This window comes from Urocampus carinirostris, chromosome 6 (genome assembly GCF_059441175.1).
Source record: "Urocampus carinirostris isolate Australia breed hairy pipefish chromosome 6, RoL_Ucar_1.0, whole genome shotgun sequence".
In the NCBI taxonomy this organism is placed as follows: domain Eukaryota; kingdom Metazoa; phylum Chordata; class Actinopteri; order Syngnathiformes; family Syngnathidae; genus Urocampus; species Urocampus carinirostris.
Window position 1 is genome coordinate 37,261,042 of NC_142354.1, and position 26,743 is coordinate 37,287,784.

General features: G+C 39.5%; 1 protein-coding gene across 1 annotated transcript in view; it reads left to right on the forward strand.

Annotated features, from left to right (window-relative positions):
• Window positions 1-8,460: 8,460 nt before the first annotated feature.
• The window catches only part of LOC148364738 (plexin-A2-like), a 150,494-nt gene continuing 132,211 nt past the window's right edge, over window positions 8,461-26,743 (forward strand). Inside the window, exons 1-2 of the mRNA XM_088338937.1 lie at window positions 8,461-9,664; window positions 15,797-15,979. Coding sequence (XP_088195063.1) covers window positions 8,510-9,664; window positions 15,797-15,979 — 1,338 coding nt within the window. The 5' untranslated portion in view covers window positions 8,461-8,509. The remainder of the gene's footprint in view (window positions 9,665-15,796; window positions 15,980-26,743) is intronic.

Sequence of the window (26,743 nt, forward strand, 5' to 3'; positions counted from 1 at the left end):
TTGTCGATCGCTAGCAGCGTTGGACGGAACGGCAGTTCCGTGACAGGTAGGCATAATCAATGCGTCTTAGCGGGCAGGTCGATGGCCAGGGCAGGAGAGTAGATTGTAAACGCGGGGCAGAAACAGGTCGGAACCGAAGGCAGGAATCAAAACAGGAGAGTAGTCTTTGGTACTTGGTAATCTGGCGAAACACACAGGATCACAGAAGTACGGTCTGACGTCCTTCTCTGGACGCTGACCGCTTAAGAAGAGAACGTCAGCCAATAAGAGAGCGCGCTTCAGCGTGCCAAACGATTGCCACAGGTGTCTTCACTTTGGCAATCATGACATAAACGTTTGCAAGAAAAGACATGAATGTTATTTAAGCATATTCTACGTGATCTTTTTAATTGGAAAAGTCCTTTGGGTGCTAGCTTGGATGAGTGCAATTGAACATTTCTGAAGTGTGCCATAAACATCTGTTCTCTGACACTCCTCAAGGTTCCGGAAAGATAGAAAACAGCCTAAAGCTTGGTGTGACGTATGCAGTCAACTGCTGCTTACAAGTGTTGAGAAATGGCTGCAAAACTTTTACTATCTATATTAGTTCATTAGTTATATTCTATTCTAAAACAGTCCATACAAATCATCCATTTCACACACAATAGGGGGTCTACAATACACATATATAGTTCTTTTGAATTGTTCCTCAGTACACAAATATGACTTCATATGACTTTCTTTAGTCTTGTCTTCAACATTTAGACAGTATTGTTCGTCTGTAACTGCCAGATGCTTAGTTTGGTCAATAATGAAAAGTCAAGGGGGAACTGTATTTTTTTCTTTTAACATACCTAATAGTGCTGAATGTCTTTCTTGCTTATGTCATAATTTCAACCTGTTTCTCATCAGAAAATCGAAAATAAGCATAATTTTGAAAAAAAAAAACTGCACTTTTCACCCTCTTTTTCCAGATATTCAAAACTAACCTGTTTATGGTGGTGTATATTCTCAAAAGTTTGTTCATAGATTACTATTGTCCTCTACCGTAAGTGTGCCAACTGCCATCACTTGCTAAGTTCTAGCTATAAACGGCTTTACGTAGCATACCCATAAAGCATTACATGATTTTCCGAACAAGATTACGTATTACTACCAAGTAAACCAAGCATCCAAAGTCCACATTTTGGACATTTCTAAATATGTTGTTACTTTACTTCAGAAGGGTCTTGCTAGTAGGCATTTATTTGAGGAACCCATACTTTACCTATTTGTTTAATTTCTTCATTTGGTATCTGGGCACCGGACAAACACTGATACTTGGTGTAACTGCAGTAGTTCTGTACTTAACCACTTTTCCGTGACTTCGATGTGTGGTTTGCGACTCCTTGGTGTCACATGAAAGTGAGGTTTTCCTCAAGTAACCTTTAAACTTAAAAAACAAAACATTTCGTGGTCCAGTTGCGATTTTCAACAAACAGACCTTCCTCTCTTAAAAAAGACAATCTACTGACTTTTATGGAATGCTGCTTTAGCAAAAAGAGCCCAAGGTTACAAAGAGTTTACAGTCATGCTGTTTTAGCCACTGGCCATACTAAAGATAAATTATTCCTGGCTCCTTGAGAAAGGGAAAGAAAATAAAACTTAACTGTCTGTTAGAACGAAAGAAGCTAATTCAGAAGTTCATCTGATAGCGGCGGCCTTTGTGTTTGATATTGTTACTATTTTAGCCTTGACAAATGATTTGCATCATGATAAAGGTTGTTTGTCAGGGTGAGATTTATTCGCCATTAAAAATGTGATCACCATTGACATGGCTGTTTGGCACAAGCATTCTTATTCTCAACGAATAGTGCATGCCATTTATACAAAGCAGACATGCTGGTTTCAAATGAATATGCAGTGGTAGCCCTACATACAACCTTGATTTGTTCTAGAATCGTGCTTGTAGCTTGTAAAGAGAATTTTCCCAATACAATGTTCTCGTTTGCCCGCGTCCCTGCGTCCTAGACGCATAATTTTTGCTGGGGACGCAAAGTCTCGAATCAACGTGCATCCCCGGGACGCTACCTTTTTGACACAAAATTGTCATTATTACCCGATTCCTTTCCTTTTTTTTTTTTTTTACAAAGATTTACCGCACTCGAAACTTTTCGTCAGGCAGATCCGCCATTGTTTTTTTGGTCTCGCGGTTCGAGATTTCGTCTGCACGCCGATCTCAGCAAAAGAGATTTCGTTGCTTCGGGATTACGTCATTGTTGTGGTGCTTGTTGTCGAGGGAAGGTGAAAATCAACACAAAATTGGTCATTTCTTCAGTGTCAGTAATAAGTCGAAACATAATGCAGAAAGTGATAACAACGGCAATAATTCCGGCTTGAAAAAAACTGCGGAGAAATTCTTCTGAAGATTGCGGAGGCAAGGAAAACACGTGTGTTGAAGCCAACGATTCGACGAAAGAAAACAAACAAAAGAATACTCCTAGCAAGGACTTTTCTGCCAAAATGGACTCAATTATATTCCTGGTGACGCTATGAGGAGGATGATAATGGATTGGACCTTGAGAAGGCATTACAACTTGTGGCGGGACAGCAAACCACGAAGAATATATGAACTGCAAAATCAGAAGTGATAACTTGCTTTGTATTACCAATTAACTGTGATGATTAAAACTGAATGAAAATATAGATTAACATAATAATTTCAGCAATATTATTTTGTATAATGTACACTATTGTTGTGAACTGAAAAATCTTGAAGTGCTAACTGATTTGTATTACCAATAAACTGTGTTGATTAAAACTGAATGAATATATTGATTCATATTATATATTTGTCGCCGATTTACAATTTCAACCCCGATAACACTAAATTTTGGGGACCCATAGATCTCTGTTGGGACCCATAGATTTTTGAGCATGCGGGTCCCCGGGACCCATCACTTTTCAGAGGTAAAATAAACACTGCAATATGAAAAAAAATAAAAACTATCGGGCTCGTTCCTGACCTTCCGAAAGGCTCAAAGTGAACCCTAAATAGCTATAAAACACATATTCCTGATCACTAAAAACACATTCAGATAGTAATCAAATATGAAAAATTAGTAATAAGCTAAATAATATGTTATTAATGAAAGCACTTACTCATCATGGAGGGACTTGAGTGTCTGTAAGAAAGGTGTGTGAGTGGTGCGGCAGCACGAAATAATTTAAGTTATGGTAACTTAAAATGAACCTGAACACAAACATTTTTACAGCATTTTTTGACTGTTTTAGTTTTCATCAATTATTTTCTTTTACACTTTTAGCTGTACTCGGAACGTTATCACTTTCTACAGGTCCCCTTCAAAATGTTACAGATATACTGTATGTAAAAAGAGCTGTTGCACAACCAGTTGCCACATTTTCTCCTCTATAGACGCCAGCTTCTGTAGTTTGTCCTTTTTTTGCAGTTTTTTTGTGTTGCGACAGGAATAATACCTCCCTCGGAAATTATTTCAGAGAAGTGCTGCGTAAATTCTTCTGCAGTTTTGTGATTGGCACTTGCTGCTTCCTGATTGTACTCCGTGGTTTGGTCACTTACATAAACACCCCGCTTGCATTTTTCGATTTTTCTCTTGCTTCGTTGCAATTGTCATTATTCACGTTTTTTTCCTGAGACACTTGAACATTTTACTTTCAGGAACTCATGGCTAAGGTGACAAAAAGTCACAAAAAAGATGCTATAAAACTTGATTAAAAGGGACATGCTGCTGACTACAGCAAGCTAGGTGCGGGAGGTGAATGAACAAACTGACCGAGGTGATGGGGATGAGCAGTCTCGAGCTGTCTCTAGTGGTACACACTGGGACGGCTTGTGGCTGCGATTTTCCTTTGTTTAGCCAGCAAAATAAAAACAAAATCAAAAAACATAACTTTGTGTATCCAAATTCCCATGTTTAGAGCTGCTCGTATACAGGTACCATAGTAATGTAAATAATTGAACCTACTGTTAATTAGCTTTCAGTGTCCAATTATTGGCGTGGTTGCTGGCGTAGTGTCTGCCAGAAACGAGCGAAGAGGGTGCAGACTTTAAAGTGACCGCGGGGCAAGCGCTGTTGCGACAGATGGATGGGAGTTGCCTTAGTGCTCATGAAGGGAGCCCAGCCAACTCAGTGTCAGTCCATCCGCTAAGTTCCTGGCTGGCGCTCAACTCAGCGGGACGTCCCGTTTGGCGGCCAACATGCCGCGGTGTGACCTCCGCACCAACTCAATCGCTCGGTTTTCCGACATGACTGTCATCAATTAACCTTTCTTAACTGAGCAGTATCCTTGGGGAAATGCAAAAAAAGATCACAAGATGAATGACCTTACCTTACTGTTGACTAAAACTGGATCATAGCCCTGAAATTTCGGAGGATCTAATTCTAATTTCCTTGCAAAATTCCTGGCCTAAAATTACCCAAATTTAATTGAAATATTGGACTCATTTACGTACCATATTTTTTGGCCTATGAGGTTCAACTAAAAACCCCAAATTGGCCATACATTAAAAAGTGTGCGCCTTATAAACAGCGCTGGATATGATTGGAAATGCATACAGTATACGTGCGTTACATTGCTGTCCAAAATAGCAAAACATAGTATGCAACAAGAATTGAAACCAGGTCACACAGGTGAGTGTGCTGACTCTTAACCACTAGACCACCGGTGATACAAATGAGTAATGATAAGGAATTTAATTTGGAGAAAAAACTAATTTCGTCCTGAAAGATATAAATAAATACAAAGTCTGATTCAACATCAGATACACCAAAGAGTTGTTTCCCTTGTTGTGTTTTTTTGTGTTTAGTTATATCTTTCAGGAAGACTTTATATTTCTTCATTCTCCAACAATCATTTCTGGCACTGTGAGTAGAAATAATGTGATCATGAGATCCACTCAAATGCTTTTTCTGATGTCATTTGTATCCCTAGTGGTCTATTGGTTATATTTCTGTGCTCTCACTGCTCTGACTTCAATTCCCTTTGCAATCAATGTTTGGTGATTTTGGTCAGTGACTATTTTTGATGGATCCATCATCGAGCTAATGTTTACCCTGTGTATAAAATGTGCAACGGTAGCTCTTACTTTAATTTTAATTTCCATGTGCACTATAGTGCAGTGCATAGTTATACATTAAAAAATATATGACAAGAAACAATTTCATCGGGTGCACCTTATAGTGCCGAAAATACGTAATATTCATATTCAGATTCAGATACTTTATTGTCATTCTAGTACACGTGTATACAGAACGAAATGTCGATACATCTGACCCGCACAGTTTCCTTGAATGTACAGATATAAATAAAATGTTGTATTGAGTTGGAGTATTGAAGTACTAATAATATACTAAATAATTATGGCTATGTATAATATTATACAATAGTGCAAAGAGTGCAAGAATAATGTATATGTTTAAATAGTTGAGATCTTGACTCAGAACTTCAGGTAATGATTTTGATCAAGCTCTTGGAATGTTGCATTTAATCTAAATCAAGTTTATACCCTGTCTAAAGCGAAACTCATCTTCAACAGGCTTTAACCCTGTCTGCTAGGTCAAAGTAGCAAACCCACACTAAAAGAAGCCCAATGTTTTGTCACAACAGAAACGATATATTTTCAAGTCAATTCTCCTTATTTTAACTGAACATGTTAGAAAAGTCCCGATAGAATTCACTACTCCCTCCACTGAGAGCTGCGGAAGGGGATAATAAATGGCTTTTGTTACCATGACAACTCGGGCTGGACCTTGAGGTGCCTGCTTTTTGAGTCTGGAGTCAAAATGAAGCAAGAATGCCCCAAAAGCAGGTAAAGTGGTGCATTAAGATCCACTTTTTCAAGCTGCAAACTATTGTCCGCTCGCTCGTTTTACCAGGACAAATGGTGTTTGGCGGCAATGAATTAAAATCAACTCGCTTCACAGCAAGCAGCAGTTTGGCAGATGGTGAACAATTCTTCAAAAACGTGGTTTCAAGCTGTTTATTCAAAACAACCTCAACACTGCGTTTGAGCCAAGTCTGTTTAGCTTAAAAATTAAGGATACAAAATGTCACCCACAGAATAACATCATGGAGAGGCAATCGTAAATACAACACATCGAATAACAGTAAGAAGCATATTCATTATCCTGCCTAATATGACGGTCATTCAACAAGTAAGGTGTATTTTTAGGTATAAGGACTTCTAGTAATACAGAATGGAGCTACTCATTTTTTAAAATGAAATTAGATTATTTCTGCAATTGGAAAAAGATTCTTTGGGAGATTAGCAAGAACATGCTCCAGGATTTTTGGTTGATGAAGGGTATAAACCAGTTTACATTTGTACAACAATGTCAGCTACGAATGGTGCCACACATTTCTGCCTAAAACATGTCTACAAGTAAGCTAGGTTGTTAAAAGAAGTGAGCGATTAGATGAGATATCAGTCCAAAGTGTTTTTAACGCTGAGGAAAAATGGATGCTTGTGCACAGATGGGTAAAGGGTGTAACAGAGTTTGGAGACTACCTTACATTTAAAAAAAAATCGCTATCTGAAGTCTTTACATCTAAAATAATTCAATTTATTTTCTTGAATGACCCTTCAGGTATGCTCTGATCTTTTAGTCTGGGCACAGACAATGTCTCTTCAGAGTTTGTTCGCTGTCGTATATTATGCTAAATGTTAGTCTCATGTTTTCACTCTGATTAATTCTATCGATGTTTACAGAAGGTGTAGTTCTGTAGTTGTGACCTTGAACGATTCTTGCCAAGATATAATCCTTTGCAAACACTTGCTTCAGAACATTGAGTTGGTGGGATAGGGGTTGAGGAGGGATTGTCCCAAAGTACAAGGTTCTGTGTAAAGATATCATACCTGTCAATATTAGCCAATAAGGGGATCACCTTATTAATGATTGCATTTCCATTTATTAAGCAATAATAAACATAACAAACACAACAAGGCACCTCTTTACTTGCAGAAATACAGACTGGAATACCGCGACAATATTAGCAATCCACACCGAAGTTGTCGTCTGCTACCAGTGACCGAGACGATCCAAATTGGAGACGAAATGGGCAAAACGACACTGGTCCGACAAAAAAACAAGTTTGTTGTTAAATATTTGTTTTTTACCTGTAATAAAGTTCTTTACAGGGTACAAAATCCAAAATCATATTAAAAAATAATGAAATACAGATAATTCGTATAAATTGACAGGTATGAGGTAGCTGTATGATGTTGAGCTTAGGCATACGATCTTGTGTACGAGAGCAGTGGTGACTTGGGAGTCAAGATACACGAGGTCTTCTAAGACAATGATCCAAAGGATTTTCTTTGGTCAGCAAAATCTCAACTTACCACCAACTATATCAGCCATAGCCTTAGCGGGCATAACACAAAAAGTGAAAAAATGGGGGTTTCCACCTTAAGGCGCTTACTGATGCATGTTGGCGCCTCGACAGATTTAGGGTGATGGCACATTTGCCAATTTATGGTCTGTCCTCCCGAGTAGGCACTTTTATCACCTCGCTTTAATAGACTTTGGTGTGGCAGCTGTGAATGCAAAGCCACTTTATCCGCTATGCCCGTCTGTGCCGTCACTCTGCATTCATCTTTGTTTGGAGGTGAAAACCTGTTTGAAAGAAAATTAATTCATTGCAGGGCAGACACAGCCAGGCACAAGTAGGCTTTACGATAAGAAAATGTGAGCACATCATTCTTTGCCACGTCTCATCCAAGCTCATTCGCCTTTGGGGGGCATTGTTTGCCAGTCTCCCCTGGAGATATCTACATAAAATATGCTAATGAAATTAAAAGGGGAAGTGTTAGGGTTGATGCCGCCTGGCTAGGAATCTCTAATGACTAACTGCCATCCCTGGAAAGAGGCTGATTTATTTGGGGGAACGTCGGGCTGCAGTGGAGAGTGATTAATTCCTCCCGGAATCCGCCATTTAAGTGAACATGACAGGGTGGCAGGGATAGAAGAGTCAGCCCCAAACACGGACACATGATGAATACATTCGGGTCGCTTTAATGAGCAAGCGGAAGAAGCGGCAGGCGCAGCAACATTGTGCGAATGCTTTGTTGGAGTAATAGGCAAGGGTTAGTTATTCTGAAAAGAATAGAATAGGGAGGCACATTTAATAAGCTCCCCAGTCGATGGTGGGAGGAGGGGAGAGGGGTATCAAACTGTCTTGTAAATAAGATGAGGCACTTAGGACAAATGAATGCTTGTTTCTTTGATGCATCATGAGTTTGATATAGCGGAAACAGACGGAAAAACAAGCAGAAGTGCTGATAATAACCTAAGTGGACTTAAACGAGACTAAAAACTTTTATTATTTCTCTCTTCCAGCGAAATGTAAAAACTCCTGAAGAAGGACGACACGTTATCTGGCTTTCACCCCACGACACGCATTTGGAGGTTTGGCGGAGGCCTGTTTTTCTTGGAGCCCAGTTGGGATAGAAAGGCACAAAAGATGGACTTAAGGCTGCTTTGCTAAACCTCGCGACCCTCTGAAAGTCATGTCACAGTTCTTAGCCCTCGGGCTACTCATGCTCATCGTTTCGAGTCCAAAGACGGACGCAGGAAAGATTCTGAATATCTTTCAGTCGGAGCGGCGAGAGTGGCCGCTCAACCACCTCACTGTGCACCATTCTACCGGGGCCCTCTACATCGGCGCTGTCAATCGGATATACAAACTGTCGGATAACCTCACGCTACTGGTGTCCCATGCCACAGGGCCAGAATATGACAACAAAGCTTGCTATCCTCCACTTATTGTGCAGCCCTGCTCGGAGCCCCTCGCCTCCACCGACAACGTGAACAAGTTGCTGCTCATCGACTACTCCCACAACAGACTCCTGGCATGCGGCAGCCTCTACCAGGGTGTCTGCAAGCTCATGAGGCTTAATGACTTATTCATCCTAGGGGAGCCCACCCACAAGAAAGAACACTACTTGTCCAGTGACACACAAACGGGGACCATGTTTGGGGTGGTGGTGCCCTCAATAGCTCAGGATGCCACACTGTACATCGGCACCGCAGTTGGAGGTAAACAGGACTACTTTCCGACTATCTCCAGCCGCAAGCTGCCTCGTGACTCTGAATCCTCTGCCATGCTGGATTATGAGCTTCATACCGACTTTGTCTCGTCGCTCATCAAAATACCCTCAGACACCCTAGCTCTCGTCCCACATTTCGACATTTACTACATCTATGGCTTTGATAGCGGCCATTTTGTCTACTTCATGACCGTCCAGCCAGAGACGCCAGAAAATGGGATGCCATCGGGCGGATCCCCTGGTGACCTTTTCTACACCTCCCGCATCATCCGTCTCTGTAAAGGCGACAAGAAGTTTCACTCGTATGTATCGCTTCCTGTGGGTTGCGTCCACCGAGGGGAGGAGTACCGTCTGCTGCAAGACGCCTACCTCTCCAAGGCTGGCAGGGTTTTGGCCAAGACCTTAAACATCGACGCCCAGGACGATGTTCTTTTCGCAGTGTTTTCCAAGGGCCAGAAGCAGTATCACGACCCGTCCGATCATTCTGCGTTGTGCGTTTTTACCATCCAGGACATCAACACGCGAATCAAGGAAAGGTTGCAGTCTTGCTACCAGGGCGAGGGACACCTGGAGCTGCACTGGCTCCTGGGAAAAGATGTGCAGTGTACCAAAGCGGTAGGTAGACGGCTTTAATAGTCATATAAATCAAGTTACATTGTTATATCTTGAAAGTAAAAACTCGTTGATTGTTTAGCTTTAGCCTCAGGTGCATAAAGTCCAGGCGAGCTTGTTTACCTGCCAGTTGACTGGCTCAAGCAAAATTGGCATAGTTTTAACTTTCTAGACCTGTATTTGACACATTTTCAGTAATAGACAATAGGACTGTTACCAACTTTGAGAGTTCAACATACATATAAAATACTTAATCAACCATGTTGTCGAACACAACAGTAGGACTCTTAATTCTAATAGTAGAAAGGGCTTGAAGGAGATTATGCAGTGTTAATCAAACTTTGCAGGAAGCTCCGAATATTTTTTCACTCCCCCTTTGCCGTCGCTCCACTCGTGTCCCTGTCAGCGGAGCTTGAAACCTCTCGAGGGTTCTTCATCCCGAAGAGAAAGGTGCATTTCTCGCACATGTACGTGACTACGCCTTCATAAAAGCCACAATTATGCATAAAGGGACTTTTACTGAAATGAGCTAAAAGCAATGATGAAAACAATCATATCCCTGCTGTAACAACATAATAGACTCATCATTATTCTTGCTGTGCCATTAACCTACGGGTTTAGGTCAAACATAATGGCTCGGTCGTGACTACTGATTACATATTATATTTTCTGTAAAAAGAGTTACAATCAAATCTAATGACATGCTTTGTGAGAAGTGATATTAAAGCCTGATACCAGCATTTCTTTCTTACCTAGTATAATAGTAAAATATTTGTCAAAGACATTACATACTTTTGAGCAATATAGTGTGTTAAATGTCCATATGAAAGTATTCATTGAGAATTTATGGCGTTTTGACCTTATTTTTATCATGTTACCATCCTAATAATTTGCTGATGATAGTTGGGCCTGATGATGACTATTCAAATGATACCACAGTGAATTTTTTCTCCCATTGGCAGAACATTTTTTCCATTTCCCTATCTTATGATACCTATATGTATTTTCTATCGAAAATAGCAATAAACATCCTTCAACTAATAAAAAGTATCTCATAGAATGAAAGGGCGACACAGCGGCTGAGTGATTAGCACGTGCGCGGCACAGTTCTAAGTTAATGGGATCAAATCCAGCTACCAGCCCTCCTCAGCAGAGTTTGCATGCTCTCCTCGTGCTTGCGTGGGTTTCCTCCGGGCACTCAGTTTTCCTCCCACATTCCAAAAACATGCATGTCGTGTGAATTGGCCGGTCCAAATGGTCCCTAGGTGTGAATGAGCGAATTAGTTTTCTGTGTCTGTATGCCCTTTGACTGGCTGGCAACGAGTTCAGGGTGTCCCCTGCCCACTGCCCGAAGATAGCTGTGTTGGGCTCCAACACCCCCGCTACCCAAATGAGTATAAGCGGTGCAGATAATGGATGGATGTATAATAGGTAGAAGAACATTTGGCATATTTTAAAGAACATTTTCAACTAAGATAAAAATGCATTATCCAAGGAAACAAATGTATATATTTTTAAAATGAGAAATTATATAAACCTATAAAATTGATAAACACTTCTAGCAATGTGCTAATACTTTTTTTATTGTAGCATATACTGCAAAAAAAATATATATATATTTTCTATTAAACAAAACGAAAAACAGAATGAAAAAGAATTAACAGAGAAAATCTCTTGGGTGCATATTTGCAATATGACACAGAAGTCTATGGAAAATATTGATTATTATTGTGACAACTGGGGGTTCTGTATTGGGGACCCATTTTTCACACTTAAAAGATTAAACGATGTGTAGAAATAATCCAAACTAATGTAAACCGTTTTATTGCAGCTTTGGGCCAAAGTGCTTTGAGAAAGCAACAATAAGTTTTATGTTACTTTAAACATAATTTCTGAGGTTAGCATGTATGTTTTACAGTTATACAAAAGCATAATATGAATTCTAAAAAGAACAACATGTCTGCAACTTCATTTCGGCATTTTGGTTATTTTCGTTTCAAATTGCAATGCCTGGCATAATGGCAGGAACAAAAATCAACAAAAAACAAACAACAATTTAAACTAGAATTACTGAATCCATTATAGTGCAGATTTAATATTGTCTGATGTGTTATTCTTCTGGAATAACTGGATGAGAAATGCTCTTAAAATTTGCATAATGGTAACAGATGGAGGGTCACATTTTGCACAAATGCTTTAGATGCGAAAGTGCTTTCAAAATGAATCTATATAGTGGCCCTAATTGATATTAAATTCTAATGGATAGGCAGTTTGTGTGCACATGATGCCGGTGGACAAATACATCACTCCTCTTTCTCAGTCCTCCGGGAAGTTGTTGGCGGGTAATGTCCACATTTCAGTGAAATACAGACAATATACTTTAATGATGGGTTCAAGTGATCAGTTCTAACGCTCGTTTTTAGAGTACATCACATCCCTCGCCTTATTGCTTTTGCCTTGTTGTTGACTTCTTTTATTATTACATTTAAAACATATGATTCAAGCTGTTTACTGTCACAATGAGATTATTTTTATGCTGTGCAACCATATTTATTTAGGAAAGTTTGCTTAACTTGATACTAAACCAAAATTCAAATGGACATTGACAGTGAGCAACAGTTAATACATTATACGGACACATAACAATTCTCATATTCATTGTTTTCTATTTAAAGCTTGTGTAGTGTACCTGCTAAGTGTAGAAAAAGTAAAAGGATTATCATTATTAAGTACAAATATGAGAGAATTTTTTTCCAAAAAGAGCATTCATATCCAACAAAATTGTCGCTGTCATGTCCAAGATTAGTTTTTGTTAGGGGGGTTAAAAACACTATTCAGTGCTACCAAGTACTTCGAAACTTCTGTAGTTTACTACCCCAGTTTATAGAAAATTACAAAATATGCATTTTTTTCTAATAACTATGAAAATCAAAAATTGAATTAACAATGCTGATTAGTGCCACCTGCTGGACACTTGTAGTAACAGCAGGTTTGATGTGCCACTTCGGATGTAAAAATGCATACCTGTCAACCTGTACGGTTTTGCAGTACAAAGTACGTTTTTTTATGCATTTTAAGACGAGTACGATGTACAAGGAAATCTGTACGGAAAAACGCAAATTTGTCAATGATGGGTACCATCCAGTATACACCAATTATCGCAAAACGGCAAATCAATCAAGTCAAAGGAGTTCGCCGCGGAAGCCTCTATCTCGGTATCGTTTTTTTCATTGCAAACGAAGCGAGCGGTTTGATGCTACTGTGCGCATGCGTCTGCTGCCTTGGGATTTCCCGTCATGCAACATTCCGAAAAAAATAAAAATATGGTGTACGATTATTTTGGATTTTTTACGGGAAAATACGACAGTTTTGCATGGAGCCGTGGAGGTTGACAGGTATGAAAATGTCACTCTTAAATGCTCTCATAAAAACAATTTCAAAATCTAAAAATGTTTCTTATTAATTCTTAAAATGTTTAGCCGCTTTGACCATTATTCCTACTAAAAAGGAATTTTGCCTTTTGTTTCCACAAAAGCAACAATAATTTTAATATTAAGATAGAAAATACCATTCAAATAATAAACAAATAAAAACATATTTTCACAGCTAGTTATTTTTTTTCAAATGAGAGTTAAGATGTTTCCTCAATGTTGCATGTATCCAATGGCAATTATACCTTTGATTTCACGTTTCTTATTATTAAATGACCAAGAGAATGCAGCCAATACTGAAATCAGCTAGCATTGCAAGTACCAATACCCTAAAAAAAAGCAGGTACTCGTCCATCCTGTAAATGTACTGTATCTTTATTATGTCTGTAAGACTGCATTGTATTCCTTCCTAGTACAGGGATCCCTCAATTTTTGCTCTAAATGGGGACCACAAGCCCCAGCGAAAAGTGAAAATCCAGTAGTGTCACACACAGCTCCAGGTTATCCGTATCATAGGTAATGGATCTGGCGTTGCTGAAATCCAGGCTCCACGGGGTAGATTGAGATGGTTGCAATTTAGCTAAAATAAGCTAGTCTGGACCTGCAGCACCACTCTTGCCTTCTCCTCGATGCCGACTCAATCTTCTCTCGAACCCAAACTCGCTGGTGATTAGCAGTTCTTCGCGCTCTTCTGACTTTCCTCAGAGTCTGATTTAATTGATCAATCTCTTTTCAACATAATAAGCTGCTAAAAGCTAACGGTCACTATGCTTTCCAGTTTTTTTCTGGTGGCTGCGCCCGCCTGCTCTTTGACAGCATACACCAGGCTGTCACAGTCACGCATACAGGCAGCTACACCATCCCAACACAGAGCATCCGCTCTAATCTGTCCCCTCTGTCTGCTGTCTATCAGAACACGATGCACAATGATATCAATGAAATTAATGACAGTTTAATTTAATTTAAAATTTGTGAATGAGTGAACCAGTGATAACCGAAGTGGGAAAGTAGCAAGGGTGTCTGTAGTAGTAGTAAGATCAGGCCTAAAAAAAAAAAAAAAAAAATCAAGCCCGACCAAAACAAAGGTTTTAAAGTCCGGCTCAGCTCGAGCCAAATCAATGAACTTGATTTACAAGACTGAGTCTGAAGCAAACCCAAAATGTCATATTTTATTTGTGAGGACTTGGGAGGAGGAGAGGTGTTTCATAATAACAAATTCTGCCTGTCTTTAGTAATGAAATCTAAGTTAAACAATACTGTATACAAATGTACATATTTTATATTTGTGTGTCAAAAGAGGTTACATCAGCCGACAATTTTAGATACTTGATAGGATTTGAAGGGAATATTTTAAGGCCGTCTGTCATTTTGTCGGCTTGAATATTGGCCCATAAACTACTTTAAGTGAGAAGAAGGCAGTAAAACAAAGAAGAACAATGAATGTCATCAAATGCATTTTTTTAAATTGTGGTTTACTATGCTCACACCATCTCGGCATACATTTTTATTGTCACAAACCAGGGCAGGAAACAGAAATGAAAACCCAATAGCGTAACGTACTCAGTTTATTAGGGAGAGGAGGAATGCGCGCACACTCGATCCGGGGATCGATGGTCGTGGGAGTGGATTGAAATCCAAACAAAAGAGTGTTAAAAATCAACCAGATCAGGCCAAAAATGAAAAAGGATCAAACACAGGCAAATTCACAGAACTAGGCATTTCACACATAGTTTAACGGGAGCTTTCACAGAAGTTTCACAGAAGCTCTGACAACTAAAGGCTCAAAGGACCGCATTTAAGTACTCCCAAGGAGCAATATGTCAATGCGTTTCAGCCAGTGTCCATGGGCGGGGCCAATTGGGCGCCGTGGCAATCGTGACGGAACCTGGCGCCACCCGGCTGGGAACCGTGACATTTATAAAGATACTTATTGTAAAAAAAGGCAGCGAGCGGAAAGCCCAGCCCCACCCGGGCATAATGATTGACATTTTAGGCCCGACCCAGGCCAAAACTCGGGTCGGATCGGACACAAGATCTTATGTCTGCACTGTAGTAAAGGCTGGCACATCAGATGCATTGTCATTCATTTCAATAGGAAATGATCATTTGATACTGGTACGCTTATAAAATGAATTCAATTTGAATCCGTAGGCGCCAATATAATTGAAAACATGTCAACAACCGAAAGCTATGAGAGCAAATTAGGAAATAAAGCCGGGGGCAACTTAAGGTTTTGAGTTGCGTGTAAAGCAGAAGAAACAAACGCGACCGCTTTGCTCGCAGCACTCTTTGATGCTTTATCAAGCGTCGAGACATCTCTGGCGCCGCTTATTTGTGTGATGTGGCATCAAGTGATCAACAATCACAGGGAACAGGTGCAAAACGCCCGGCACGCCTTGCCATCATACCGAATTTGCCGCCGCTCGCAGTCGATAAGAAAGCGTTTGAAGTTCCTGCTTTTAAACCCGGTAAAAAAAGAAAAAAATGTTGCGCTTAACACGAAGGAGTTCGTTCTTTATTCACACGCGTCACCGCTGATTTTTCTTCCCTTTTCCGGTTCACAATTACGCTCGTCTCCCTCGCACACATCTGTCATACCCAATCCGCTGTCCTTTCAATCTTCCGTGGACTTATATTATCTTCTCCATGCACTAAAAAGTGGCTTCTTTAATTATTTCACATGTATTCTCTCCTGGTTTTCCAGCCTGTCCCTATTGATGACCACTTCTGTGGGCTGGACATTAATCAGCCTCTTGGGGGCTCCCAGCTAGTGGCCGGACGCACAGTTTACTTGGAGGGCCGCGAGAGGCTGACTTCGGTCATCTCCTACACCTACAACGGACACAGCGTGGTGTTCTTGGGTACCAGGAATGGGCGACTTAAGAAGGTAAGTGAATTTATAGATTCATTTTTAAATTGAGTTTTCAAGTTAATCATGTGCAGAGTTGTGACTAAATCCTGGAACTCAATCACTTTTCCATTACTATTATTCTACTATTAACCTATACTTTTTGTTGACAATATCTCTGTGTTATTTGTAATTGCAACATCCTTTGCTGTCTGGTAATCCTGAAAGGGGGATACCACCTTCTCAAGGTTTCTTCATTTTCCTCATGTTAAGGTTTTTGAGTTTAGTCGAAAAGTATAACTTACCTCAATTGAAAAACATTGGTTCAATGGGAATAAAACCAAGGTTGAAACAGTGACAGCACGAAATCCTAACCACTGGACTACCAGTGATACAGATGACTTATGAAAAGGCATTGGACTTTACGTCAGTACCACGCTACTTCTGAGGTACCTTTCATCTCTGGCACAGAGTAAAAATAGTGTGATGATATCAAATCTGATGCATTTCCTTATGTCCAGCGGTTAATATTCAGCACGCTCACTCCTGCATTTTGGGTTCGATTCCTATTGTATCCAACCGCAAAGTCCGAGCTAAGAAAAACTGAAATAAAATTTGTAATTTGCAATCGAAAATTAGGGTTGCGCATTAAACTCAAGTACGTAAATAAATATGGTAGGAATGATTGTAGATTTTTTCATTTATAACCTTTTCATTATATAAATCAGTTATTTAGTTGTAATCTATTAACGTTGATGTAATTATTTGACTTCTTGGTATATCCCTTTATTCAGTTGTCATTCAATGTTTGAGTGGTGTTTTATTTTGTTGTTAGAAGACTGCCTTCTACGTTATCAGTACTTGCCAGAACCAGTTTAGAAAAAGGGCTGTGTGCAGTCGGGAATTTCTGTTACCTCTCAGTTTTAGGTTTTGTTTTTGTTATGGCCCACCCTCCTTGTATAAAAGTGATTCTCAACCCTTGTTGTCTTTGTTGTGAGAACCGAAACACCCTGTGAACTCAAGTGTCAACACTGATGATGTGTCTTAAAGTGCACCCATAGTTTGAACTCTTTGTTCTTGTGAATCACACAGGCTTGTTCTGTAAGGTGAACCCTTGATTATCATATAAAAAAACTCCGTTAAGTAGAAACCTTTATTTGTTTACAATTATTTTACAACTAAATACTCCATAATAAACAAAAAACAAACTTTTATAACAGGCTGAATCATTTCTTTAACAAATAAAAGTACTGCATACTGTACCTATAACAATTTATCCGTTTTTTCAGAACACAATGCGTGATAAAATCCATGAAGCAGCAAGACCATAAACGATTACACTTATTTTATATATTCGGAATAAATATCTCATCGGAACAGCACTACTCCAGGGCATGTTTTACCTGTTTCACAACCCAGATATTGAGTGAACACGTAACGGAAGAAAAATGCTATCCTATTCATTATAAATGTAACTATTAAGCTATGTTTGAACCTTAAAAAATGATTGCCCCCTCTTCTCATATTTTTCATCTGTCTATCTCAAAAGAAACCTAATCAAAGCAATTTAAAAATGTCTTTATAGTCATAGTGACAGCTGGGAAATGGAATGTGTCCCTTCCAACCGGTGATGGCTCTTCTTGAGCCCCACAGACATAATATGACCCCTTTTTTGGACGGAGCGTACATGAAGCTGATTAAGGCCATTGTCCATCACATGTCATTTGAAAAACGACGGATATCGCAATTCTAACGCCCCGGGCTGCACGCTTTCATCCAACTGGATGAGCTGACTGGCACCTCGCCGGCTCGGCTTCCCGAGCAAGCAGCTGACTGAGGAAATGTGGGAGACGACTATTGTGACATTAGCCCGAGGAAGGAATAGGGGGAATCTGTGGGGGGGGCTCAGTCTTTTGGAAGCAGAGGTCTGTCTGATACTCGACACACATGCCGACTGGTTGATAGAAGAAGACAAGCTGGACTGGAACAGAAAAGCGGAATAGTAAAAAAGACAAACAAGAAAAGACAGTGGCGGATAAAAACAAGTGCAGATGGGCAGTGACTGGAAGAAGATGAACAAATGAGTCAACCGTAACTAATGTACAAGATTTTGTGTTTTTGTTTTGAAAACACGATTCCTTTGTTTTGAGTATTGCAGCTTTTACAAAGTCGGACTCACACAAAGGTGGTAAATCGTTACACTAAATGTGATTCAAATGTTTGACTCAGCAGAAGCTAAGTACACACCTGCAAAGTATGCTTCACTTTCTCAGCATTTTACGTATTCATAATACTCTCCATATGTCATTATTCCCTCCACAGTTTGACATCCTCAAAAAGAAGTGTACAAATGGAAAGACTGCTGAGTCGATGACAAATTTTCCATTAAAATAAATCAAACCAATGACGGATACCACAGAGATGTCCAAACCATTTCCTTTTGGGCGTGGGGGGCACAAAAAAAAAAATACTGTACTGAGTAAATGAACACTTTAATTTTTAATTTTTTTTTACTCAAAAATAAGGAAGTCCATGTTTTTCATTCAATTTTTTAATAAACAGCATCCCGAATAGCTCTCCATTGACCCTTTGCACACTTGTGACCTAACCACGTGACGACACCATGACGGTCGGTAGTAAACCGTAGTAAACAGTGGATGGGGCTAGTAAACAGTCGACAACAACCACAAAAAAGTTATACTATTCAACATTATTGGCAATGACTAGTCAAACGAATATTGTCTCGCTGTCAGATGAGGTGGCTCACCTTGTCGGAAAGCACAAATGGCACTATTTAGAGAAACTGAGGATAGCATTAGTAATATTATATTTAGAGGTCAAAATATAATGGAAGCTAGAGCTCTTGTTGGTGATAGAAAGGAGTCGAGAGATGTTGTGAAAGGATAGTGGGATTTTGGACGCGTTCTTAAGGATGGGCTGGGCACCCGTATGATGCGGCAGGGGTAAACCAGTGAAAGCTGTCGGGCCCTGCTGTTGAACAAAAGAGTGTGTCGTGTCACCCTGAGTGACATGGCCGCTTTCTGGGGTCCCATTTCATCTGGAGGGACGAAAGCATGACCAACTTGGGTGCCGAGGTGCCTAACTTGTTTGGGTTTTTTGTCCAATTGGGTTAGCCATGGTCCAAAAATGTTTGCTATTTATTTCCCTTTTATTTTCTTTGTTATTGTATGTGTGTGTCTTGCTGTCGGTCACCCCTCTTGAGGGATATGACCAAGGTAGATAGATAGATAGATAGATAGATAGATAGCCATACAGTCTTCCTCCTGACAAATTTACATATCTAAATAAATTGTCCAGTCTGCCTGACATCAGTACAAATCTATTCTAAATAGAGTATACCTATACACCGATGCTGATCTAAATCTCATAAAAGCCTGGATGCTTACCAGTTGTTCGTATTACTAAAACGACTTCGTATTTAAATTTTGGGGAAATGTAATAGAACACTAAAGCATGGGGTATTTGCACTTTGTATACAAATCACTTCTGAGCATGTTGAAAATATTTACTTTGCGCAATGACGTTTTATTTTCTGAACGTTCACCTCCCATTTTATCTATTTATAATTTGGCAGTTCATTTCTGCATACTAAGCTTTATCTTCGAGCACACCAGTTTCCGAAACATGAGATATTCTGAAGATTACTTTTTTTAAATCACTGGTCAATCACAATTAAAGCAGCTTGTTTACATAGTAAGTAATGGCAACAGTAAGGCATTAACATAGCTACTTTGAACTAGTTAATTGTTATATTATAGTGTATTTGATGGGACTCATACCGACTTAACATAAAAGTGCTCGGAAATACATTAAAAGTATGTTGTAGAAAATGCTCGCTGCAAATCCTGGGAAAATTTGAGGTAGCGAGTTTGATTTGCAGATAAACATCGCCGTCTTTTGTCTTCATCAAAACAAATACAATACAATTCCAAATTGTGTCCAGAAACATGCTGGTTGGCACATCCCAACTCACAGCGATAGATCACCTTTGTAAAAAGTTGTGTTTATATTTGTCTGTTGTCGTTAGTGATGTTTGTTTTAACTCAACTGCTATCTGCTAGGGTGCCTCTGCCGTCCATCATGGTTCTCATTCTGCCAGAGAAGGCAACGTGACGCCACGGGCAAAGGGCCATTAAGTTCATTATTTGAATTTTAAGAATTACAATTGTCCTTATTGTCATTGACTTTAACACAGTAAACATTGTCTACAACAAGATAAAACGTGGCACCCAAGGACAAATATGTAATAAAGACTTAAAAGAGAAAAATCTGAAAAAATGTATGTCAGGATAAATAAGTAAAATATTTACAAGGTAGTACTTGGAGACAGACCCAAGTTGTACAAGAACAATAATATCACAAAAATTGTTCAATGTCATCTAGCAGGAACATAACTCCATAATCGGTAATGATCACCCATATTTCTATAAATAGACAAGATACATTTTTTCGCAGTCTTGTGTCGTTGGTGATGTTCCTGAGGAAGGAACTGTCTCTGGGCCTGTTAGTCCTTGTTTTAAGAGACCTGTAGCGTTTAACATAGGGCATCAGGTTAGAGATGTGGTGTAGAGAGGCGTCCTTTGTAATGTTTTTGACTCTGCAGCCGTATCAAGTCAGCAATATCCTCCAGTCTGGGTAGAGAGCAGGCGATAATATTTTGGGATGTGTTGATGACTCTTTGTGAGGTGTAATTTAAAGTACATGCTGCAGAGTGTGAAAATAGGTGAGTGGGCCGCAATTGCACCCCAGACAATAATTTGGACACAATTTTTGCGCTATGTACCGAGGATTGTCCTCAACGCAGGACATCTATTCTAATCATTGTCTCTAAAGCCCGTTTTGCCAGTCTGGTATCATTGAATACATCAAACCATTTAAATTAAGTCCTTTTGAAAAATGACATTATGGCCAACAACAGTGCAGTACCTCGTCACAAACAACGTTTATGACTTTTCAGATGATTTATTGTAAGGACAAGTCCACCTCAAGTTAAACAGCACCCAACTAGCTAGCATGAGGCAAGAGCATTGCATGCCTGCATATGCAAACGCTCAACTCAGTAATATGTTACATACTAATTGTACTAACAAGTTTCATGATAAGTGTGAACATTCCGCCATTTTGAAAAAGAAAATCGAAAAATTGTGATATTTAATGGGAAAGAACGTTAAAGGTGCTGTCCGGAATCGGAAAATGTTCTATTCGCTGAGAACATCCTCAGTTAAGGTTCCTTCTGGGACGCATGCAAGCAAATGCTTATCTAAAATGCACTCGAATAAACTCTTCTTTTTTCATCTTAATTTTAAACTTTTTAAGGGGGATTCCCACTTGCGAGGCCCCTTCTCAAGGTTTCTTATTTTCATCTTCTTATTTTCAGGTTTTTTAGTTTTTCTTGCTCGCATTTTGGTTTTAGATCAGGGAATGGTGTAAGTGTAACCTGTGCAGTCCTTTGAGACATTTTGGGATTAAGGGTTATACAAATAAATGTGACTTGACATTTTTTGGGGGGATCCGGTTGGCATTTGGACTGTATTTGAATCAGGCCTTTTCTTACTTTTGACATTTTCATGCTCCACCTGCAAAAAAATTATAACAAGCATGAAATCACTCTCCACTCCGCTTCCCACATTCCTGATTCCTAATGTGTTGCGCGTCCGGAACAGTTCGCATTAAAGTAAGATAACAGCAGACAGGCACAATAGAAAAAAAAGGCTCTTTGAACTCAGTTGGTATTGTTAACACATACTTAAAGTGGGGTGCGTTTGAGGTGTCCCAAAATGTTTTAAAATGAATATTTGATCTGTTAGATATGTGTTAACAATGCCCAAGGATTTTCTTTCATTCTAGGATGAAAATGTTAAAATAAGAAAATATTTTGTTTCAAATACTGTCCAAATGCCAACCCAAATCCCCAAAAAGAAGAAAAAAGATGAGTTTATTCCGTGCGTGTCAAAACATTGTACATGGTTGCACGCGCAACCAAAGGAGCTTGACAGAGGTTGCAATGATGATTTCTGCCAGAATTTCGCGTCAGCAAGTAGAATATTTAAAGTTACGGACACAACCTTTAATAAAGAAAATATTCAACTTTTTAAGGACACATCAAAGGACACATCCCACCTTTAACACTGAATAATTATATACATTTGATACTGCATACAATGTGATGACAATTTTGAAAAATGACTGACGGTTAGTATGTGAATGACGTGTAAAGGGTTTGTTTTGTTTGATTTCACCTTTGTCCGGCAGGCGCCCCAGAGATCCAACTAGTGGTATACAATCCCTTTAAGAGTCAATGTATTTGAAATAATGTCTTCGGTTTTATTGTAAAAAAGAAGAACAATTTCAGGATTGCAACAGCAGAAATGGATAGACATAAAAAGCCTCGAGGCACTCAAGATATTCAGCCAGCCACTTCCCTTTTCTTTGTCTTTTAAAAGCATTCTCCCAAGTGGGTGTGCATGCGTGTGTGTATTTCATTTTTAGTGCTCAGATGTGTGAGTCTATGCAGACCCAAAGTGTCTTATTACATTCGTGATATGGACGACCGGGATTCAGACACCCAGGAGCCTGTGCAGAACATAGGAGAAAGAGGGGTGGGGGCTCCAGGGGTGTTCGGGGTCACCTCCTCAGTCTCAATCCGCCAAACAGGCAAAGTGGAAATGGGCCGTGACAATAAAACCCATGGCTGTCGCGGTAGGGTCGGCTTAAAGGTCGAGCCTTTTACGGGGTGGGTGTAGAGAGTTCGAAGGTCACGGGGATTAAGCGACAACGGCTCGGTGAAAAGCATATGGATGTATCTGTCACCGCCTCGGCACCAGGTCGGTGCTATCGTTTGTGGAACAGGACGTTTCTGTCATCGGTGCTGCAGTTGCTGCCTGCTTAGGGGTTTGTGTAGCACATATACTGTTAGGCAGAGGGAAGGAAACCTACAGGACTCAAATCAGTTCTAATGATTGGTAAATCAATGAAAGAAACAGAGGAGAGATTAATTTGGACAAAAGCAGGCAATTAAATAAACAATGGGTTAGTCAATAAACAACATTTAGCATAAAACAAAGTAAAAAAACACTCTTATTAGGTTTAAGGTGTTAGATGAGAAATTCCAAAGAACTCTTAACTCTGTTGCAAACTATGTTTACTATTTTAGTTTAATGACTGATCATCTGCTCTAAATTCAGTTGATAACCATTTATTCTTCTCAAAATTTACTTTTATGCGCACCAATAGGATTTTTGCATCAACCGAAATCAGTTTTCGTCAAGTCAAGTTAAGTCACCTCCACCTGCAAAAAAAAAAAAAAAAAAAAAAAAAAAAAAATATATATATATATAAATATATATATATATATATATATATATATATATATATATACCACAGCCATATCCCCCTAGTGGGAGGTGGCTAGAGTCATTTCTGACTCTTTTTGGGAGATTGATTCAGAGGAGGGGATTCCCAGCCCCCTCGCTCAACCCAACTGAGGCGTTGGGAGTCATTAGGTGACCAAACCCCCCAATTCCAACCCCTAATCCTGAACGCCAAGCAGGAAGCAACGGGTACCAATGTTTAAGTCTTAGGTATGACTCGGAGATAAGATGGTACACAAGCAAGTGGAGGAGCAAAAGTTGGTCGTGTACCGCAACCAAGAAGAACACGACGTTTCAGAAGTTCAGCTTGAAAAAATTTATGACAAGCATGAAATCACTCTCCTCTCTGCTTGGTTTGAGTGGTTTTTGTCACTCAAAAGTCACAAACTTCAAGTTTCAATGAAAATTCAAATGAATGGCAGAAAGAGTCATCGAATTAAAACACACAATTCCGATGTTCTCCACATTCAGGGGATCCCAAATCCATGGGTATGTGCTATGAGCACATGTTGATTCTCAAAGTTCAGCAGTCAACAGTCAAGAGTGAAGGAATAATCCAATTCCTACAGCAACTTTGATACTGATCTCTATTATGAATCAGATCTTTGGTGGATTCCTGGTCTGGGTAGCTCTTCACTCGGATCACTTGTCCAAAAAATCGAGGAATCACAGCGTCACTGGGTGGAGTCAAAACAGAATAAAGGCGAGATTTGATGTTTCGAGTAATGTCTAATAAAATTGCTATTGATAAACGCGGATCGTGTCTGTTGGCTATGCTGGCGTGCGTGTTCTGCCAGCATCAAACAACGATAAAAGACACACTATTGGGTCTTACTATCATGTCTATGATTTTTTTTTTTAAGAAAACTTTATTGAAACAGGGACAACAAATCATTGTTCGGTAACTAAGATATTTATTGTTATTTGATTATTTAGTTCTACAATCAATAAAGTACTACAAAGTGTTTCCTATAACATTTAAGATGTTTTATCTACATGTCGAATTATCCTTTATTTTTTTGTAACTCGCTTTTTAACGGGGGCTACACTTGCTCTTGTGGGAAAAGAAAATGGATTTGATACTTTTTCCTTAATGAAATAAACAGGAATCAAAATAACAAGATAAAGTAGCCGAAAAGGCAAAATTTGGTTAGAATGCAAAACCATTGATAGCAGTGTTGCTAAAACTTGTGAACAAAATGTAGTGAAATCCTTTGGGACCGCGCCAAAGATTACTTTAGTGATTTATTTGAACACTAATGATGATTTACAACAACTGCTTGAGCCGGCAAAAACACCGGAGGGAAAAAGCAAGTCGCCCGGATGTTTCTGCTGGTGGTGGCACTTTTTTCTTTTCCTTTTTTTATGCTGAATCTTAGCTGAGTGACAAAGTGCACATGTATCTGTTGTAGCATTGCTTGCGGAAATTTTATTCAGGAAAAAGTCAATTTCTGTGGCATTTTATACACGCACACTCACAAACATTCATCTGTTTTTATTTAACATTAATAAAGATAGACTTAAGGGGACATTTTTTTAATTATTTATGCATTGATATGTATTTTAATAAAAAGCTTACATACATATACCATACTCACCAACTAGTTTTATGTGTTAGACTACTGTTACCTTAAAAATGCCTACCAATTTATAAAGAAAAAAATCTAGATTTTATTCCAAACTTGAACAACAAAAAATCTTTGTGTGTGAATAAACTGTTCCAATGATCACATTTGATTTGCATTTTGGTAAGTTTCAAAAAAGCGCATGTTTTTTTTTTGTTTTTGTTTTTTTATATTTTTGAGACGGTTTGTGTTTCACGTTAATGTCAAAAGGTTGGCGTGTATGCATTATTTATCATGTAAACATGCATTTTTAATATACTCATTTGTAATTTTTTTAAAATGAATTTTACATAACATGAGATTCACCTAATGGGAGCTGACACAAATGTCAGCCATCTTGCTGGTACGGTTTGCCAAAACAAATAACCCTGTAAGAGGCTAGGAAAATAAATAAGTAGTAAAATGGTGCAGTTTGGTCAATGGTCTATTAGATCAAAGCGGCAGCCTTTCCAGCATCTCCGTGTTATTTCGCACCTTTTGTGATTTATTGTTTTAAGTATCTTCTGTGTTTTTCGTCCCGTTTGGATTACTTTCTATCCTATTATAACACACAAAAATGCGTTTATTCGAGGAATCAACTCCTTGCCCTGAAGAATTCTCGTGCCGGCGTGATGAGGGGGCCCTATCGTGGATGCAGAGCCGGAGCTAGCTAAGCGGCTAGCGGCGTTATAAGTCTTCGTTACCGTCTGTAAACATGGTAAATGTGAGCTCTCTACCAAATAAGACCGACGAACTGGCTGTGCTCATGAAAACATCAAACCGTACAGGGAGTGCAGTTTGATGTGTTTTACGGAAACGTGGCTCACGTCTAGTATCCCGGACGCTAACGTGGAGCTACCCGGAGTTACTCGGAGCTACCCGGAGCTATCCGAAGCAATTCGGAGCTACCCGGCTTCCGCGCTGTTAGACAGAGACACGAAAGCGGAGAGGGGGTGGACTCGCTATTTACGTGAACACGAGGTGGTGTAACCCTGGGTACAAAGATATCCATCTGATGCAGGGACGTCGAACTTTTGGACTAGAGTGTGACGTCATCCACTCCGCTGTTGCTAAACTACAACACATCACCCTGAGGACATTCTGTTAGGTGTGAATTTCCCCATGGGGATGAATAGAAGAATGAATCTATCTATCTATATCTATCTATCTAGTTATCTATATCTATCTATCTAGCTAGGGGCGGCAGTAGCTCAGGAGGTAGAGCGATCGTTTTAGGATTAAGGGATCCCAGTTCGAATCCCGGCTTGTCCGTGTTACATGTCGAAGTGTCCTTGGGTAAGACATTGAACCCCCAATTACCCCCAATAAGCAGGTTAGCGCCTTACATGGCTGCACAGATCATGGCCGCTATTGGGAAATGTGAAGCACAATGTAAAGCGCTTTGGGAAGTCATTGACTTGAAAAGCGCTATATAAATGCAGATCATTTCATTTCATGAGTCTTTGTATGTTATATTATGCCTTGTTCATTGAAGCACTAATTTTCAGTTGCAATGTACAAGACAGTCAAGTCATGTTTGCAACAGCTAGTGGTCAAATAATGCACAGTGTCCCTTTTAATATACAAACACACCCAAAAAAAGACAATTTTAGAATTGTCTGCATGGCTGTGGCTTCTTTTCAAATTGATGTTGTGCCGCTTGATTGCTATCATTGTCTAAATGTTTTGTTTATTTTCCGTGACATTTTCGGTTCTCGCATGAGAGAGTTATTACTAGTTTGAGCAGTTAAAAACAGCCAGTCCAAAATTTGTCACGGTTGGCCATTGCTCTCACTTGGCCCCACCCG